Source organism: Salmo trutta, chromosome 29 (assembly GCF_901001165.1).
Source record: "Salmo trutta chromosome 29, fSalTru1.1, whole genome shotgun sequence".
NCBI lineage: Eukaryota > Metazoa > Chordata > Actinopteri > Salmoniformes > Salmonidae > Salmo > Salmo trutta.
Genome location: NC_042985.1, coordinates 6,705,731 through 6,725,304, shown reverse-complemented (window position 1 = coordinate 6,725,304; position 19,574 = coordinate 6,705,731). Strand labels below are relative to the sequence as shown.

Below are 19,574 nucleotides of genomic sequence, written 5' to 3'. Positions count from 1 at the left end.
TCGGTGCTGTATGTACTGTATACACATTTGCATGTATGTTTTTTTGTATCATTAGATACTTGTTTGAATAGGTTAGACTAGAGGTTGCCCCAGTAATATAACAACTGAAATTTCCCTTATGGTGACATCCATTGGGGGAAATGTACATTATTCATAACCACTCAGATAGGCAGGTTTACATAGGGAATGTTTTGGCATGGTGGTCAATGGCCAACAGTCTGCATTTGAAAGGAAAAATGAATAGTTTAAAGTTGTATTTGTTACATGCACAAGTACAGCACCAGTACAGTGAAATGTTTAACTTGCAAGCCCTACCCAACAGTGAAATAGCGACCAGTTCCAAGGCAACTACAGATATGTATAGAAATGCATGAGAAAGGAACACGGGCGTCATCTACATGTATGCAGTCACACAAGAACCATGTTGACTTTAGTAGAGTAAGCATGCCCCCTTGTGACAAAATGAAGTAATAAAATGTGTTCTGGTGTTGGCTGACTCCATCTGTTAACAACCTGTAGCTTCCACTCCTTGGCACATGAGTTCATCTGAGAGGATTGGATATGGAGAATATTCAGAGCCGATCCTGATGTCCCTGGGGCCCTAAGCAACATTCTGCTAAGGGGCCCTCCTACCTGACCTGTAAACCGTTTACCATTGCCATACAGTCACACCTGACACCTCAGTGCTCCCACTACAATCCTCCCTCCTTTAAAACCGTTTGCTCCATCTGTCAGTCTAAGAATAACTAGACCTATACAGAACAGACTGAGGTATAAACAAGCAATATTTATTTAATATATTTTTTATAAAATCTTAAGTGAATACTAACATTAAGATAAGAAATTGTAGAAAATTATAACATAACACTGAGCTTTGGCTCTGCTGTTTGGTAATTAGTCCAGTCCTCATAATATTATACAATTAGCTTTGTCTATACAATGTAAACATAAGCCTATGGGCTGTGGCTGCAGCTATATGTCTCAAAATAGTCAAATAAAACCTATACATCTGTGTGATTAACTTTGGTTCCCTCTACAGCCTGGGCATTTTCATTATCAGCATGGACACCAGTCTATCTGGACTGTCTGGAAGAAATTGAGAAAGTATGTCACATAGTTAGTTAAGAAGTCATTTACACAAATGCACTTCTGCTACACAATCTTAAATGTTACTAAGTGTGTAAACATTTGAATGTTTGAATTAAAATCTTACCATCAAAATATTCCTCTTCTGCACTTTGAGGCAAAATCATCAATGATATCATAGGACATGCATTTCCCCACGTCATGATTTATACTCATGATGGCCAGACCACTCAAACATTCCTGTGACATGGAAGACCTCAGGTAGCTTTTGATGAGCTTTCATTTTGAAAAGGTTAGGATAGAGTTCCTCCAGGTTTTTCTCACCAAGAAAGGAAAGCAGCTCAAAGGCAGTCGTCTTGTCTGATGGCAGATCAGGTCAATTCTGAATCTCGTGTGCCAGATCCATTCCACTGATGTCACAGTCATCTCTGACGGTTAGAGTGTTTTCAACGTCCATGCAGTGAGCCTTTAAAGATTCACTGGACATCTGAGAGGCAGTGCTGAAGTTAAGCAGCACTCCATATTTGGTTTTCACCTGGTTGAGTGTTTCAAATCTCTCATCCATGGATGTCACAGCAGAGTCGACCACAATGTTGAAGTAGTTGACTTCAAGGTTTTTCAGTGCATCAGTCCCTGGTTCATCAGGAGCATCATAGCTGAAATGCCTCTTGCTGTTTCTCAGTCTCTTCTCTTTCAGAAAAGCCTCCACATTCATTTCTTCACAAATGCTTTTGGCTGTTGTCTGGGCCTCAGAGAATCCAGTTTCCCGGTATGTAGTGAGGGAGGCCTTTGCATTTGAGATTAAATTCACTGTGATATCCAACTGCATTGAGGTGGATTGGAGGAGCTTGTTCACCTTGTTTGTCATTGTCAGTATCTCACACCATATGACACAGCATATCAAACAGCGGTAGGACCCAACTTCCTCTGCAAGTGCTCGTGCCTCCACTTTGGCCACAGGATCGTTGATCATCTGTCTGGCTTCCAGTAATGCCTCCCGAACCTCAGAAGCCTGATACCTGATTGCATGAACACTTTGGAGCCTACTCTCCCATCTTGTGTCACTCCGTGACTTCCCGGTTATGTTCACGTATTTCTTCAAAACACTCCATCTTTGTGTGCCAGCTGAAAAGAAGGTGAAGAACTTTCGCTAATGCCCAAAAACCACAACTGCATCTTTTGAAGATTTGGCAGCATCTGCAATGACAAGGTTTAGAATATGTGCTCCACATGGGACGAACACGGCTCTGGGATTTTTTTTTTGCAGTCTGGCTTTACTCCTTGGTGCTTGACCTTCATGTTGGCCCCATTATCATAAGCTTGCCCTCTGCAATCTTCAAATGGAATCTTCAGCTCGTTCGGCTTATCTAAGATGACAGTGGACATATTCAAGCCTGTTGTAACCTCAACATTCACAAAGCCGAGGAAGTGATCCTTGATCTCTGGCCTTCCCTTTAAAGCCACGCTTCTCAGAATAATGGACATTTGCTCCTGGTGACTAATGTCAGGTGTACAGTCCAAGATAATGGGGAAGTACTGGGTCTGTGTTAGTACTTGCTGAAGCTGGCTGTACTGGGTCTGTGTTAGTACTTGCTGAAGTTGCCAGTACTGGGTCTGTGTTAGTACTTGCTGAAGCTGCCAGTACTGGGTCTGTGTTAGTACTTGCTGAAGCTGGCAGTACTGGGTCTGTGTTAGTACTTGCTGAAGCTGGCTGTACTGGGTCTGTGTTAGTACTTGCTGAAGCTGCCAGGACTGGGTCTGTGTTAGTATTTGCTGAAGCCAGATGTACTGGGTCTGTGTTAGTGTAACCGATGTGTAATGGCTAGTTAGTTAGCGGTGGTGCGCGCTAATAGCGTTTCAATCGGTGACGTCACTCGCTCTGAGACTTGAAGTAGGGTTTCCCCTTGCGTTGCAAGGGCCGCGGCTTTTGTGGCGCGACGGGTAACGATGCTTTGTGGGTGTCAGTTGTTGATGTGTGCAAGGGTCCCTGGTTCGAGCCCAGGTTGGGGCGAAGAGAGGACGGAACCTACACTGTTACATTAGTACTGGCTGAATGTGGTTCAACTGAGTCTGTGCTTGTCCAGGCCGATGATCCAGCATCTCCTCTACTGACAAACTTAAGCATAGCACCTGTAAATTATAGATAACAATACTATTTTATCAGCTGCATCAGGCCCATTCAAACTGGCTCCCCCAGATTTCCTTTTATACATTTTCAAGTATAATATACTATTTATACTATGGCTTGGCTGAATACTTGATGGTTATTATTTACTGAGAGATGTGCATCCATAATGCCCAGTACGCCCAGCTAATCAACTTTTAAATTCAATATATAAATCAATAGACAATCCATTGCTTTCCATCTTACATTAGTCCAGAGTTGTAACTAAACCTTGATTGAGAGACTAGATAATCATTGTCTTGTTTTAAAATGATGTGAGCCTGTGAGGAGTGCCATCACGCCCATATTTTGTCTGGACTGGTCCCCACAGAGGTTGCTGCTGGAAAGTGCGAGTTTCATTTAGTGCACGCGCATATGAACGCATGTTCACGCGCGACGCGGTTATCTTTTCCGAGCTGCAGTTTATAAACACAGTTGCCTGTTGGCGTTTATCAAACGTAATAAATAGTTCTATTTCACTCTCACTTTTGTTAGGCACACAAAGTCACAGAACACAGCCCTGGAAGTGGCTGGCAAACAAGACACAGACAGACCAAGAGATGCACTGCCCAGCTAGGTTAGCAAGACAGACAGACTAGAGAGAGATGCACTGCCCAGCTAGGTTAGCAAGACAGACAGACTAGAGAGAGATGCACTGCCCAGCTAGGTTAGCAAGACAGACAGACTAGAGAGAGATGCACTGCCCAGCTAGGTTAGCAAGACAGACAGACTAGAGAGAGATGCACTGCCCAGCTAGGTTAGCAAGACAGACAGACTAGAGAGAGATGCACTGCCCAGCTAGGTTAGCAAGACAGACAGACTAGAGAGATGCACTGCCCAGCTAGGTTAGCAAGACAGACAGACTAGAGAGAGATGCACTGCCCAGCTAGGTTAGCAAGACAGACAGACTAGAGAGAGATGCACTGCCCAGCTAGGTTAGCAAGACAGACAGACTAGAGAGAGATGCACTGCCCAGCTAGGTTAGCAAGACAGACAGACTAGAGAGAGATGCACTGCCCAGCTAGGTTAGCAAGACAGACAGACTAGAGAGAGATGCACTGCCCAGCTAGGTTAGCAAGGCAGACAGACTAGAGAGAGATGCACTGCCCAGCTAGGTTAGCAAGACAGACAGACTAGAGAGATGCACTGCCCGCTACCCAGCTAGGTTAGCAAGACAGACAGACTAGAGAGAGATGCACTGCCCAGCTAGGTTAGCAAGACAGACAGACTAGAGAGATGCACTGCCCAGCTAGGTTAGCAAGACAGACAGACTAGAGAGAGATGCACTGCCCAGCTAGGTTAGCAAGACAGACAGACTAGAGAGAGATGCACTGCCCAGCTAGGTTAGCAAGACAGACAGACTAGAGAGAGATGCACTGCCCAGCTAGGTTAGCAAGACAGACAGACTAGAGAGAGATGCACTGCAAGCTAGCACATCAACTTAATGTTACTGTTATTTGCTGACATCAAACTTGAAGAGGAGAGAACACAGGTTTACCTGATTGCTATTCCCGCAATTCACTCACATGGTGTTCTTTTTCGTGACCAGAAGGAAAGTTCCGCTTCATCCTCATCGAAGTTGTAAACATTGACACCCGCTTTGACACGATGGGAGGCAGGGCTCTACGCAACTTGCGTAGTGAGCGTATAGGGCCGTCCGTCTCTGAGAATATAACACCACATTTAACCATATTGCATGACTATAGTTTATTTTTTACATGTTCTATGTTTGAGCTGCTTTTAAAAGCAACATTCAAATTGAAAACATAATTGGCATTATTGAATTCGATTTTCATAATATCAAGCTAGGACTGATGGTTTGGTTAGCTAGACAACAGATGTAGCTATCTGGTAATGTAGCTATCTAGTAAACTTGCTAGCTACTTCACTGGATGTTGAACACATTTCTACCTGCAAATGAATACACTACACAAAATAATGTCACTATCATTTTATTTGCCTAGCAACACCTTGTACAACTTCAGAACTTGGCCCCTAGTTGTGTCCTGACCATAGTAGACCGTATCTAATGCACTAGTTTACTGAACAGAACTAAAGTATCCTAGTTCTAATCGCAGGGTCAGGTACATAGGTCGGGTAGTATGAACCATATCCGGTTTGGAGCTACATCTTGACTAGTTAAGTAAGAGATAATCAACGAGGGTCTCTATGCGTTCGCTGGAAAATAATGCATCTCCATAGAAACGTAGTTCCATTCCGCTTGCGCAGTCGTGGAACACACCTTCTGCGTCAACTTTACATTTTCCATAGAATGCATAGCCCCTCGTTGATTATCCCTTACTTATTAACTGGTCAAGATGTAGCTCCAAACCAGATCTGGATCACACGTACCTGACTCTGGACCTAAGATTAGGACGAGGATACTTCTTTAGTTCTGTAAAATATTGCATTAGATACGGTTTATTATGGTCAAGACATACCTATGGGGCAAGTTGTAGGCTACAAGGTGTTGCTATAGGCTAATAAAATGATAGTGACATTATTTCATTACAAAAAAGTAGCTTTACAATATCAATTTAAAATGGCTATCAATTATACATAATTTAGTTTCAATAATTATATGTGGACATTTACGTTTTTTGACTGTGCTAGAAACACGACGTTTTTCATGGAATTGCATATCAACTGACCTAAAAAGGAACATCGCATTAATTTCATGCCAGGGGTCACATGGTGACTGAAGTGCAAGTGAGCAAATGTTGCCGTGCTCTTACATTTAAAATGTTTCAAATTACAATAATTGAGTTTGATAGATGACTCTATGTAACATTTTAGTAATTGAACAGATTTAAATGAGCAATTTGGGGTTACGTGCCTTGCTAAGAGCACATTGATATATTTCCCTTAGTCAGTTCAGGGATTCGAACCAGCGACCTTTCAGTTACGGGCTCAACGCTCTTAACCGCTAGGCTACCTGTCACATTTGTCTGCAGCAGTCTCGTCTACTAATTTATTTCAGCACATTCCAATAGTTTTCAACTGTTTCACTCCAGCATTCACGCGTGAAAAACGCCAGTCAAATTCTGTGTTCATAACCAAGTGGGAAGGTGGTAATTTCCCGTTGTTAACTATTAAATACTATTTGGCCGCATTCATGTGCTTTGAAGTCGTTGATATACGCCGATTGGCTAATGGCAAACAATCTGCGTCAACCATAAACAACAATTACAGCTATCATGCTCGCAAACAAATTATATTGTTTAAAAAAACATATTAATAGATATATTTTTATAAATAATGTGTTGTTGTTACATTTAACTGCATAAATGCTGTTATCTAGGTAATTTCCTTAGTAGGTGACGTCAGATATGAGAGAAGTCGGCCTTCATGGATGATAGATGAGTGACCCACTATTAATTATTAGTTCAAGTGGATTTTTCCCAGTCGTATGCAATGACTGTATATATGAATGGACAAAGCCATCGATCACATGACACCATTCACCCTGTGAACACTCGATAGTGCATTGAAGCCAAATGAAGTTGATTAAGCTGGAGTCTCATGGAGTCATATGCCGCATTCAAAACAACTGGGAACTCGGAAATATACGTTGTCAAATCATGGCGTCAGTAATCTTGAGGTCAGAAAGTCTGAGCTCTGTAAACAAGCAGTGTTCCAGACTTGCATTCCCAAATTTGATGACCCTTCAAATAGATTTTTCCCAGCCGGAGCTCGATTTCCCAATTCCGACCTCCCAGTTGTTTTGAACGAGGAAATAACATGCACAATTTGAGCCACTCCAGGAAGTGACGTTACAGGCTAGCTCAGCGCTGCCCCCTCTCATTGACGAACTCAAATTGAAGACAACCGGGGTACTTCAGGCTGCACAGGGGTGAAAGTAGATTACATTTCTTCCCAGTACGGGACCTCATATGTGTGCACACTCTGCGCGTGCACCACCAATTTGTATGGGCCTAATCATATAATTATATTAATTCAATATGATCGATGTGGGCCAAGTCGTAAAGTTTTGTCATTGAACTTCTAAAATGTGCTATTTTTTTAGTGTGGCATAAACACAAGCAGGCATTATGTTTTCATCTGATTATCAATAACTTCAAAGGGCTCCTTTACTAGGCTACCTCCACACGTTCATCCACTCGCAACATATTTCCAGCCTCCAAACAGTGGTGAATAGAACGAGACATCTTTTACACAAAAAAACATAAAGGGTCATGACATTTGGCGTATGTCATTAGGACAGAATTTATGCGTCCACTGTTGTCTGCGCAAGTCTCGATGTCGGCCACTCTTCTCTGCCTTGGCAAAATGGCAGTCTTCTCATCAAACCACATCGCATTTTGGAGTGTAGGCTATACCACCCGTTTTTAAGTCTAATTCACAAATTTAGCATGCCTCTGACATGCGGTAATGATAAATAATAGTGTAGTAGCCTACAGTTTATTTTGGTAGGCTCGTGTTTTACCGGAACGGCGTACCCCCACTATTTATTTTGCTGGGGCCGCCTTACATGACCTTATACCTGAGGCTGCCATTAGCAACTAAATTATCCTTATAAAGCTTCTATGTGCAATTTGAAAATAATCGGTTCAAGGACATACATCTGTTGTATTAGAATCAATTATTGGTACCATGACTGTCTTTGAAAAAAAAACTATATTTACACGAAGATTGACCACAAAGATTGACATTTTTCCATTCACTTATAATGGGGATCCTGTTTTCTGCTAACAATGCATGAGGTACACCGGCTTCAATGAGAGGGGGGCAGTGTCCTCTCCTGGCCATATGCGGTAAATTCCATCTTCCCACTTGGTTATCAACGCAGGGAAAGTACTTGGCAATGGTACCGCCCAAATCACCTGATTGGATAGGCATACGTTTTCCTAATCAATGTGGATAATTGTCTACCGACTACATTCATAAGTATGACCTCGACACGAGTGGCGGTTGTTTGAAACATTTCTGTTAGATATTTCCTACCATGGCGTTTTCATTGGTAAGAAAAACACCAACGAGTAGTTGTATTTTCGCTCAATGGTTTTTGTCTTTCAAACAACAGTAGCACACGAAAAGCATATAGGCCTAGGCTACAATTAAAAGTAGTCTGCTACTGCTAGCCTAATAGGTTTAGTCCTAAATCTATGTAAAATGGACAAAAAGCCAATATCGAGACTTTTTGGCCTGAAAATGAACCTAGAATATGTTTTATCCAGGGTGATCGATGTAGCCTACGAAGCCATATATTTTAACTTCAAATGTTAACATGCATTACTTGAATTACATCAAACTGATATTTTAACAAGTTTGTTCTCATTTCTAGAGAGACGAACTTCGATCCCATGACAATTGGGCACCAGAATCTGCGGCCTTGTCCACTTGCAGTAATGCGGACATATATCGTAGAATGAACACCATGCTGGGCAACTCTCTGGATTTTACTGGTGTGTGCACCACATCCGGCACCAAGGGAAAGCTAGACATGCTCCTGACCGGTAAACTTTCTCGCTGCACGTGTACTTCGGAATGACACATCGTTATGCTTGTAATCAATGGCAGTAAAGGGGAAACTATTAGCATAATAAACATACATTTTCCCTTTTTTAATGGATTTTTGTAGTCTACACCACAGCTCTTTGTCATAATTGTAGGAACAGCTGATTCATGCTGCAGCATTGCAGCACTTGTAGGCTAAGCTTTCCAGAGCTTGAGGTCTTTGCCAAGACTCCCAGACACTGCAATTCTACTCTGTGTTTAACCTGATATATTTCTTTTAAAATCAGTCATGCACTAGGCCACCCAGCTTGGCCTCTTTGTAGTTTCTAATGAATTGAAAAGATAATTGGTTTATAACTTGTAACATTGTTATTCACAAGTTCTTAATATAAGGAAAATGCACCCTGGTCTCAGAGCATTTTGTATTCTGTGTAAATCTGAGACACTCCATTTAGTATGTTACTTTTCGTCATCACCTCTTTCGGATTATATATTGTGAGTTATGTTAAAGAATTATCTAAAAGCGATAATTTTAGGGTTAGTGAAAGGGTTAGGTAACGTGCTAAGTAGTTGCAAAGTAGTAAGTAGTTGTTGCAAAATGCTAAAGTTGTCAGTGAGATTCAAACTCGCAACCTTTGGGTTGCTAGACGTTCATGTTAAACGCCCACCCCGACCAACCACCTTAGATCGGTTTTATGTAACTGTACCAAATGTGATGTAATATTCTTTGCAATCAGGATTTACATTTACTATGTTATGTCATATCTGAGACCAGGCTGCAAAACGTCTTACACTTTTATTTGTATGGCTTCAACTCAGTTGGCACCAATGGTTTTTGACCACCAACTTGTCAGCCCTTATTATGAACCTTCCATACAACTGTGTAACCAGACTTGGGGCATATTTTAATTTTATCATAGGCTAGTATGATTGTTTATGCTGAAACATAACGATTTACAAGGTTGATTATGACTTTCACATTTTAAAGGTTACAACAATCATCCCTCCTTGACATCGGGTGTAAATGATGCATTGTAAATCTGGCAATATTAATCCAGCTAGAAACAAAGCTTCAATGATGGCCTATCCTCCTCCACCCAACCACCACCCCTCTCCTCTGCCCTGCCTTGTTGCTGAATCAGGACTGTACATAGCAGTTGGAGGCTGTCCAGCCCTGAAGTGCAATGGGGCAAGCTGGCAGTGCAAATCACTCTGTCCTCCTACTTCTGATCAGTCAGCTGCTGCGACTATAGCTTCTGTGACACTGGCAAATCTGGGAGGGTGAGCCAGCCAGCTCAATACACCAGGGATTTCTGCTCTGTGCCCCCTCCTACCCTGCAGCTAGAATACTACCACACCCCTCTCTCTCTGCCGGTCCCCCACCTTCTCTCTGCTCATGACTCTCTCCCTCTGTCTGCTGCATCTCTCTCTGCCAGCTCACTCAGGAAACTAGGCTAGAGCCACTGTTAGCAGCAGCGGCTGGCTGCCATCGCTGACAGACGCTGTGCCGGGGGAGTCTGAGAATATCTCCAACAGGAATTTTTCATTACCCAGTTAGAGGAAACGGAAGGGGGGGTGGCGGTGGAGCTGATGTCATTAGCAGGGGGGTGCGAGTGAATCAGCAGTCCGGTCACATGCTAAGTCGGTCAGTGATTCAGATGGAAATGCATGGCAGTTGCAACGGGCACAGTCGCAGCAGGTTCACCTGATCAACATGCAGGGAAGGGTTGCTACAGTCTGACTTCATTTCTATCAGTAAGATTTAGTTTTTGGGAAAGCGAAGCCATTTCATTCGACACCCCCTCCTTCTCGTGTCCTCTTCCCTCGGGCAGATGCAGGGTGCTTAACTGTTTATTAGCTCATCTCTCTCCTCGTTCGCCCACAGACCTGCAGGAATCGGACCTGGCTGCAGTGGGCAGCAGGATGCTCTTCCCCAGTAGCAGTGTCAGTGGCAGCGGAAGCTCTCTCCACGAGGGCTCCTCCAGAGGCCTGCCAGATGTCAATGACCTGGGCCTGGGCCTCCAGTCCCTTAGCCTGTCCGGCTGGGAGCGCCCCTGGAGCAGCCATGACACGGACACACACACCACCGCCGCTTCCCAGGCCCACACCAGCTCCACCTCCAGTGAGTACTGGAATAGTTCCTTTGTAGTGAATACTGAACTATACTGGTGACAAAGTGTACATTTAAGTAAAGACTGGAAGTACATTAACATAAAGGCTTTGGCTGTCCTGTTAGTCTACTGTACCACCTGTTCCAATGTGCTGGGAAAAGACTGCTAGTTGCTAGTCTGGTACTTCACATTGGATTTAATGAATTCTATAGCCTAGTTAGGTTTTGTGTGGCATTGTCAATGTAACTTGCTCTGGCTTTGGGACAGTATGCAGCATTATCAGTAATGACTTCAGTTCAGGTGTTGGCATTGGAGGTTTCTCTTGGGTTTGGTCTGTAGTATTTTAGTGATACTGAGCCATTGTAATCCCTAGATTTAGATCTTTCATCTGGCTGTTGCAGAGAATGAGGCAGTTCGTTGTCTGTGAACCTGCTATTTATATCCCCAAACAGGGTGAACTTCAATTTAACTTGTTTTTCAGATATTCACTAATTAATTGACATAAATTCAGCATTTTCCCCTCAGGATGCGAGGTTGAATATACTTCCCCCAAGCACCTTGTACATAATTATTTGTTTTGTGGAATATCTCATTCCATGTTTTAGCTTAATGACATTACCCCGCCTCCACTGTCGCTTCCATCTCACTTTGTACTGACCCAGTTCTTGTGATGAGATTGCGTCACAACATATCCATACATTCCAGAAACAAACATGTTAACAGCACTGCCCTGAATGGTGCTTCTTAAGTGGGCCAGTACACTTAGATTCCCTTAGCGCCTCATGTTCAGCCCACTGGAACAGCTACAGACCCACAGTAAATATTTGGTGTGGTTGTCAGCTGATCCAGTCTGCATTGTCAGATCAGCCCAATGATCGGGGCTTGTCTAGCTCCTTACAGCCAATGAAGTTCTAATGCTGTAGGATGGTAACATACTAGTTGTGTGTTAGACCTGTAGTTTCATTATGGAAGGTTGCATAGCAACTATAACATGTGATAGTGTTTTAACCTTGTTCTCTGGTTTTTGCCTTATGGTGTATTATCTCTGTCCTTTCAACATCTTGGTACCAGGAGTTCAATGGAAACTATTTAGTCATGCATTTTAAAATGGCGGTGCTTGGCTAATCAGCTGAAATGCTGAGTCTTTCTAGTCATAGTCAAAGAAACTGGCAGTGTGGCAGAATTCTAATCTGGAGTGGACAGACAGCCACTATGCTAAGGCCTGATGGTTTGTCAGTCACAATTGCTCACTCGAAAGCGTCCATTTTGTAACTAGTACGTAAAAATGGGCTCCCAGAATATTTTCCTGTTATTGGCAGTGTGGGTCGTACAACATTGTGGATTCCCTATACATTACCAATGGGTCACATAAATATCAGATTCATGTAACTATCTGCTGGTTTTTATGCTCTAATCTGGGAGCTGTGGACTCTGAACAATTTGAAATTGATTAACGGGTAGAAAAGTGTTAGTGCTGGTTGAATAGCCTTCTCAGCTTCAGCCTCTGATGCTGCTAGTTGTAAGATCTGACTAAAACTCTGTTATGGTCTCAGTGCTGGACATGCTGGGCAGTCCCCTGGGCCAGATCCTGGGCAAGCCCCTTGGCTATAACCCCCCCAGTGAGCCCATGGGCACGGCAGCTGACTTCCTGGAGAAGTTCCCTGGCATGGCTCGCATGACCAGCCGCCTGGACTCACGCTCCTTCCTGGACTCGCGCTCCAGCAGCCCTGTAGACTCTGAAACCAGCGGCTTCAGCTCCGGCTCGGACCACCTCTCAGACCTGCTCGTAAGCGTCTGTACTGGGGGGGGGGGTGTACATACGTTTGTAAACTGGAAGTGGCTTTAAATTGATGTATGTCAAATGCGTGTCACTGTAAATTACATTCCACTCAAATGATTATGGTTTAAATTTCATGTTTATTTTTAGGGTCAGACTTAGTTTGTTGATCAAGGTCATGTCATATTTTGTTTTGCTGTAGAGTAGTTTATGGAAATGTCTGTCCTTTCTGCTGATCTGAAGGAATATCTCTAACCCCCTCCCAACCAGTCCTCCCTGAGGATCTCTCCCCCCCTACCTTTCCTCATGTCCAACATGCAGAAGGACTCTATGAGGCTGAGCTCTTTTGGCTCCAGGCTGGACTACCAGGACCACGGCTCCCCTCTCACCCCACCGCCCAGCGCCACCAGCTCTGCCACGGCCCTGTCCCGCCGCTGGCCCGGGGCCTCAATATGGCCCAGCCTGGACCTGCTGGAGACGCCTGATGACCCCTTCAGCATCGAGAGGGAGGCCCGTCTGCACAGGCAGGCAGCTGGTATGAGACAATGTTAACACGCTCAGCTTTCTTTTGAGTCTACATGTTCTACTGCTGTTAACCAGCTGTCTTTCCCTTCAGCTGTAAATGAAGCCACCTTCACCTGGAGTGGACAACTTCCTCCCCGCAACAACAAGAACCCTCTGTACTCATACAAGGTCTTCCTGGGAGGAGTACCCTGGGATATCACTGAAGGTACAGCTGCTTCACCGTTTCCATGGCATTAAATTGGCTATCTTATTTTAGTAGACGCAAACCTGGAGAGGAGAAATGATAAACAATCTTGAATCTAATTGGTTCACAGTACACTGTTTCTGTTTAACTGACCTATTACTGGTCTTTGACTGCTGACCCTTTTCTCTCCAGCTGGTCTGATCAACACATTCAGTGGCTACGGCCCTCTGAGTGTGGAGTGGCCCGGTAAGGATGGCAAGCATCCTCGTTGCCCTCCCAAAGGTAATATGCCCAAAGGTAATGACAGGCTGGTAGGATATTTACTCTTCCTTATGGTTCTAAGGTGGCACAGTGGTGGGCACTGGGCACACAGTGGGATGGTGAGTTTAGACACAAGTGTACTTGGTCATTCAATGGCTCCCACAAACCCTACCCCACACAAACGTGTGATTTGTGCAAGAAGTGGAATATTCTGGGTTTCTTGGTCTAGCGTGTTGATAATAAGTGAGAATACTGCTCACCTTGCCGCCTTCAGAATGGAGGTCAGTGGATCGTATCACTTGAAGACTCACTAACCATTCAGAATAAACAATGAGCAACACTTATTGGAATGTCTTTGTTCACGTACAACATACCAGTACTCTTGACCCCTAATAGACTAGCAAACTCAGTGTCAGTTAGCCTGGTGTTGATGCTCTGCTGTGCTCTGCTGTAGGCTACGTCTACCTTGTGTTTGAGAATGAGAAGTCTATTCGTGCGCTGCTCCAGGCCTGCACCCAGGACCTGCTCCACCCTGAGGAGAACGGAGAATACTACTTCAAGATGTCCAGCCGCAGGATGCGCTGCAAGGATGTGAGTGGGGGTGCTTGTGTGTCCTAGTGACCGCAGCCAGGGGGTTTTGACAAACTGCTGTATTTAAATTATTTTCCCTTTTCTCAGAAGTGAGCCTCAATCAAACATAAAAAATCCCAATCAAAATGTCTTTAAACTAGAGATCTGCAAACTTCTGTCTGTAGTGTCTGAACAATTTGAGTCTCTCTCAAACATGTACACCCACAAGCCTCAAAGGATTTATTTGAAGGTACCTAGATCAAGTAAAACAATGTTAGTATATATGAAAATAGTTTAGTTCCTAAAATTAGGGTAATGCATGCAAAAAATAACTCTGTAGACAAACTTCCTTTTTTGGGGGGGTGGGCAAATTCTGTCCCATGTAGTGGATCTGTTATTCAAAGCATTTCTATGGGCTAATAGCAGGAATGCCAAATTCAATGCTTAATCAAACAATTTGTATTATTTATATATATATATTTCAGGGAGTCTTAAATCAAATGTCATACCATGGATAATTTAGGCAGTCATTAAAAAAGTTATTGTTAGCTTAGTAAATGAGCCAGTTCAGGGCTACAACAAAATAATGAAACCTCTGTGGGTCCCCTGTAGTGGTTCTGAAAACCACTGGTTTAGTGGAAAAGAGCTTGGAGGTAAATTCATGTTAACAGGATATCCAAACATTTAACATATCTGAAATGTTAAGGAACAAACACTGCACCCCTTGACCCTCTTCCTCCTCTCTGATCTCACAGGTGCAGGTGATCCCCTGGGTGATCTCTGACAGTAACTATGTGCGCTGCCCCTCCCAGCGCCTGGACCCCAGCAAGACTGTGTTTGTGGGCGCTTTGCACGGCATGCTCAACGCAGAGGCCCTGGCCAGCATCATGAATGACCTGTTCGGCGGAGTGATGTACGCTGGGATTGACACCGACAAGCATAAGTACCCGATAGGTGCGATATTACTGTTGAAAGACTGGCGGCAACTAGCCTTGACTGTAGGATTATATTGTTGATGTAGCTTCATTGTGAATGTCTATGTGGTGTGTTGAACTGTCTGAAATGCAGCAGTCATTAAGGGTCTAATGTACATTGACAGGTACTGCCTCTGCATTGCTTGCCATCTGAGTTTTCAGCTGGGTATCTGTAGAGCATTTTGCGATAAATGTGGAGGTAAAGAGTTTAACAAATTTGAGAAGTAGCCTATTGCTGTCTGGGTTTGACCTTGCATTGTAGGCTGGCTGGGTCCAGTGGAGGTGTAATGGTATCAATCCTTCCTTCATGATGTACAGGTTCTGGGCGCGTCACCTTCAACAACCAGCGCAGTTACCTGAAGGCTGTGTGTGCAGCGTTTGTAGAGATCAAAACCCCCAAGTTTACAAAGAAGGTAAGAGCCGTCTAGTTTTAAACACTTGACCAGCATTGACTGCTTTCAACTATAGTGAACAAAAAATATAAATGCAACAATTTCAAATTTGACTGTTAGTTCACATGAGGCCCAACCTATGAATTTCACATGACTGGGAATACAGATATCTGTTGGTTAGACACCTTTAAAAAAATCCGGATCTCGTCACGATATTTTTGTGCGTTGAAAGATTATCTTTGCAAAGAAATGCTCACTAACAGGGATGTAAACAAATTTGTGGCCAAAATGAGAAGCTTTTTGTGCGTATGGAATACATCTGCAATCTTTTATTTCAGCTCATGAAACATGGGACCAACATGTTACATGTGTTTAAGTGTTATGGCATATTATCATTGAATAATTGTAATGAAGGGTAATTCTGCCCTTCTCTCAATGGTCTGAATATAAGCACTGATGTCCCTTCTCAGGTTCAGATTGACCCCTACCTGGAGGACTCCATGTGCCAAGTGTGCAGTCGCCAACCTGGGCCGTTCTTCTGCAGGGACCAGGTGTGTTATGACATTAGATTGATGTGAAGCTAGGATTAAACCTGTATCTGGACTAATCATGTTCAAGTATGTATCTATCCACTAAGGCCGCCTATTAAGCCTTTATTCAAGAAGCATACATTTGTGTAAATTAAGTTTAATGGTATTGGTTAGACACATCAATGATATACACGTATGTTCACCACAGTGCACACAGTAAGCTCACTACTTCCTGTGTTCTCCTCAGGCCTGCTTTAAGTACTACTGCCGCTCCTGCTGGCACTGGCAGCACTCCATGGACCTTCTGAGTAACCACCGGCCCCTGATGCGCAACCAGAAGAACAGGGAGTCCAGCTAGAGCAGAGGAGTCCAGCGAGGGGGCGGAGAGCCCCACACCTCACGGGTGAGGACACACAGCGGGGGTCCGCAGAGCACGAGTGTCCAGCTGCCCCCGACACCAGGGGCACCATGGCACTCCCACCAGGACTGGGGGAGAAACACTGTAGAGAAGTCTACTGCTGCACTTGCTACTTTTTGCTGTTTACTTGTTCACGTTGGCACTATGCAGTGACCTTGTTGGGATAGTCAGGGGCCCCACACTTCCTTATGCAGTTTCCCTGACTTGTGGCCAGACGAGAGGATGATTCAGGCCAGGGTTCTGAAGTAGATGAAAATGCCTTGATTGATTTATTTTTTTCTTATCCTTAAGTTTTTTGATTTTGTTTTACATGCGTTGCATATTGAGAGAGCATGCACGTCTCATTGCCTTTCGTTGGTAGATACCATACAGTGCCTTCAAATAGTTCCACCCCTTCCCCCCCACCCCCAGTTGGCTTACTGTTTTTCCTGTGCAAGCCAGCTGGTGTTTTTTACTTTGGAAGATGAGTTGGGCTTCATTTAACCAGTCGCATTTCAGACATTTTTACGCAGTTTTTTACTAATTTGTACACAAACGGTTTTAAGTCATGACAAGGAAATTTGGAACCGAATTCTACCTGGCGGCTTTTTAATTTTTTCCCCTCCCCTTGGTTTTTCCTCACCCTGAAGTATTAGTCTGGGGCTGGTGGTAGATTTGTTCTCCCTACGATGTTCTACTGCAGGGGTATGCAACCCTGTTCCTGGAGTGTCGCAAGGTCTGCAGGATTTTGTTCCAACTAGGCACCACACCTGACCAATTGATCTGTTCAATGATTTCCTAAATTCAACACACCTGGTCTTCCAGGCTGGTTAAAATATATAACATGAAGTGCCTGTGGCCTCTAGGACCAGGGTTGCCTTACCCTGTTCTACTGAATGGGTACAGATTAAGGTGTTGAAGCATTACTTTTCTTGTGGTGTTGGGCAAGTTCATAAAGCCCAACGTTACTGGACACTGCTTCAACTGGGTTTCCATGTTTTTCAATCAATTGGATGGATCTTTATTGAGACGAACGGACATTGACGTTTTGATTGTAAGTTAGTTTTATTGTTGCACTTTTTAATTTGCACTTTAGGAGAGGGTGGCAGTGATTTGTAATCACTGTTTTTGTACATCAACAGATGGGCCCTAAGCCCAGATATGAACAGCTGCTTGTTTCCTGTTGAATGTAGAACTTCCACTTTGCTAAAAACGTACCAAGAGCTTGAGTAGACCTAACACAGCTTTCCCTGTGCTTTCTTACTCCATCGCCTTCCTTGTTCCTGTTGGATATATGCATATTAAGCTGTGTGCCAAAGACTAAGTGTCTTTTCCCTCATCAAGTTACTCATGCTGAGCTTGTCTTAGCCCAGCTGCTTTTTAGAGTTTTGAAAGTCTACCTCACTGTGGTCTCTTTGCTGCTACTTACTGATGTGGATAATGTTCAGATTGGGCACAATAAAGGTGTTTAAGCATTACCTGTTGCTTCTGGTCTTGTATACTAAAATCTTGTGATTTATTTCCATGAATGTGTGCATAGCTCTTGGATGATATGACGTTAGAAATAAGTAGATTTAAAGGGATGGAGAGCTTTTTTGAAGTTATTTTTCAAGGTAATCATTGTTACCGCAGATCACCACCCCCAGCTGTTTCTTGATGTAAGTAGTGTAACCATGAGCCATTACAAGCTGAAGGAGAGCTGCACACTGTAGGAGCTCAGATGCAATAATTTAATAACCAACGTTTTGATAGACAAGCGGTTTTCATCAGGTACCACAATGATTGCCTTCAAAGTTTTCATACCCCTTATTCTACATTCTTTATTGCAGCCTGAATAAGAGTGGTTAAGTAGATTCTCAGCCTCCCAAGTGACAGTGGTGTAAGGCAGTGCTAGCTGTGCCACTAGATTCTGGGTTTGAGTCCAGGCTCTGTCGCAGCCGGCCACGACGGAGACCCATGGGGTGGTGCTCAATTGGCCAAGGGTCGTCCGGGTTAGTTATTCCTCGGACACATTGGTGCGGCTGGCTTCCGGGTTAAGTGGGCGTTGTCAAGAAGCAGTGCGGTTGGGTTGTTTTGGAGGACGCACGGCTCTCGACCTTAGCCTCTCCGGAGTCCGGGAGTTGCAGCGATGAGTAAAGACTAACTACCAGTTGGATACCACAAAGGGGTAAAAAAAGATTCTCACCTGTCTACACATAATGACATATGTTTGGACATTGTTGTTCATTTATTAATTGAAATGGGTATCTTACATGTGTTCACACCATTGAGTCAATACTTTGTAGAAGCATGTTTGGCAGCGACTACAGTGTTGTCTTGGGTATGTAATCCGCTTTGCACATCTGGATTTGGGATTTTTCTGACAATTTTCTCAAGCTCATAAATTCTATGGGGTGGTGAATGATAATTTTCTAGAGTTTAATGGGATTCAAGTCTGGGCTTTGGCTGGGCCTCTTGGACTTTCACATTTTTGTTCAGAAGCCTTTCCGGCGTTGCTTTGGTTGTATGTTTGGTGTCATTGTCCCGGGAACGTCAATCTTCGCACCAGTCGAAGGTCGTTTTGCACTCTGAAGCAGCTTCAAGTCAAGAATTTGGCTCATTGTTCCCTTTATCTGTACCAGTCCCTGCTGCAGAAAAGCATCCCCATAGCATGATGCTGCCACCACCATGCTTCAGGGTAGGGATGGTGTTAGATGGGTGAGCTGTGCAGTAGCGGTGCGTGGGTAAAATCACTGAGGAAGCCAAGGCTCCCCCCCAAAAAAAGCCATATAATCGGTGTTGTGATAATTGCGTTTGCTCGAACCTGTTCATGTGCCTTGTGATGGCATATATGCCTCTACAGCCAGAGATGTGGCAGAATTGTGTATAAAGTATTTGGCCATAAGAATAAAAAAAAAATAATCACAATTTCAATGGTCTTAACATTGCAATAGTAACATTATATCCTTAATTTAAAAAATATGGGCAGTGTTCATAATGGGGAAAAAAAGCATTTTGCAAGGTTTTTCCAGAATTCTGACCCAAATGTACATTCAAAGAACAAGTGAGACAGATTCTTACCATTTTCACAGAATGCAGATGTCAATAGCCACAAATGTGGATATCATAGAATTACATGGATATAT

At 43.7% G+C, this 19,574-nt stretch overlaps 1 protein-coding gene and 1 long non-coding RNA gene across 5 annotated transcripts; one reads left to right on the top strand and one right to left on the bottom strand.

The window, feature by feature from the left end:
* Positions 1 to 239: 239 nt before the first annotated feature.
* Positions 240 to 4,946, bottom strand: LOC115166824 (uncharacterized). Its single transcript, XR_003870371.1, has 2 exons — positions 4,749 to 4,946; positions 240 to 1,086 (listed from the first exon to the last, which is right to left on the bottom strand). It is a non-coding gene; the product is annotated as an uncharacterized LOC115166824 (long non-coding RNA).
* Positions 4,947 to 8,147: 3,201 nt separating this feature from the next.
* On the top strand, positions 8,148 to 17,927 carry LOC115166823 (cytoplasmic polyadenylation element-binding protein 1). Of its 4 annotated transcripts, none has more exons than XM_029720687.1 (12): positions 8,148 to 8,231; positions 8,556 to 8,676; positions 10,614 to 10,850; positions 12,393 to 12,625; positions 12,887 to 13,151; positions 13,233 to 13,346; positions 13,518 to 13,622; positions 14,041 to 14,177; positions 14,912 to 15,110; positions 15,449 to 15,543; positions 15,993 to 16,073; positions 16,300 to 17,927. In XM_029720687.1, the coding sequence occupies exons 1-12, from the start codon at positions 8,217 to 8,219 to the stop codon at positions 16,408 to 16,410; spliced, it is 1,713 nt and encodes a 570-aa protein (XP_029576547.1). In that variant the 5' UTR covers positions 8,148 to 8,216; the 3' UTR covers positions 16,411 to 17,927. The 4 variants fall into 4 exon arrangements, with proteins under 4 accessions (XP_029576547.1, XP_029576546.1, XP_029576544.1 ...); XM_029720686.1 differs by having other exon boundaries at positions 8,556 to 8,727; positions 13,518 to 13,607; XM_029720684.1 differs by having other exon boundaries at positions 8,556 to 8,727.
* The last annotated feature ends 1,647 nt before the right edge of the window (positions 17,928 to 19,574 follow it).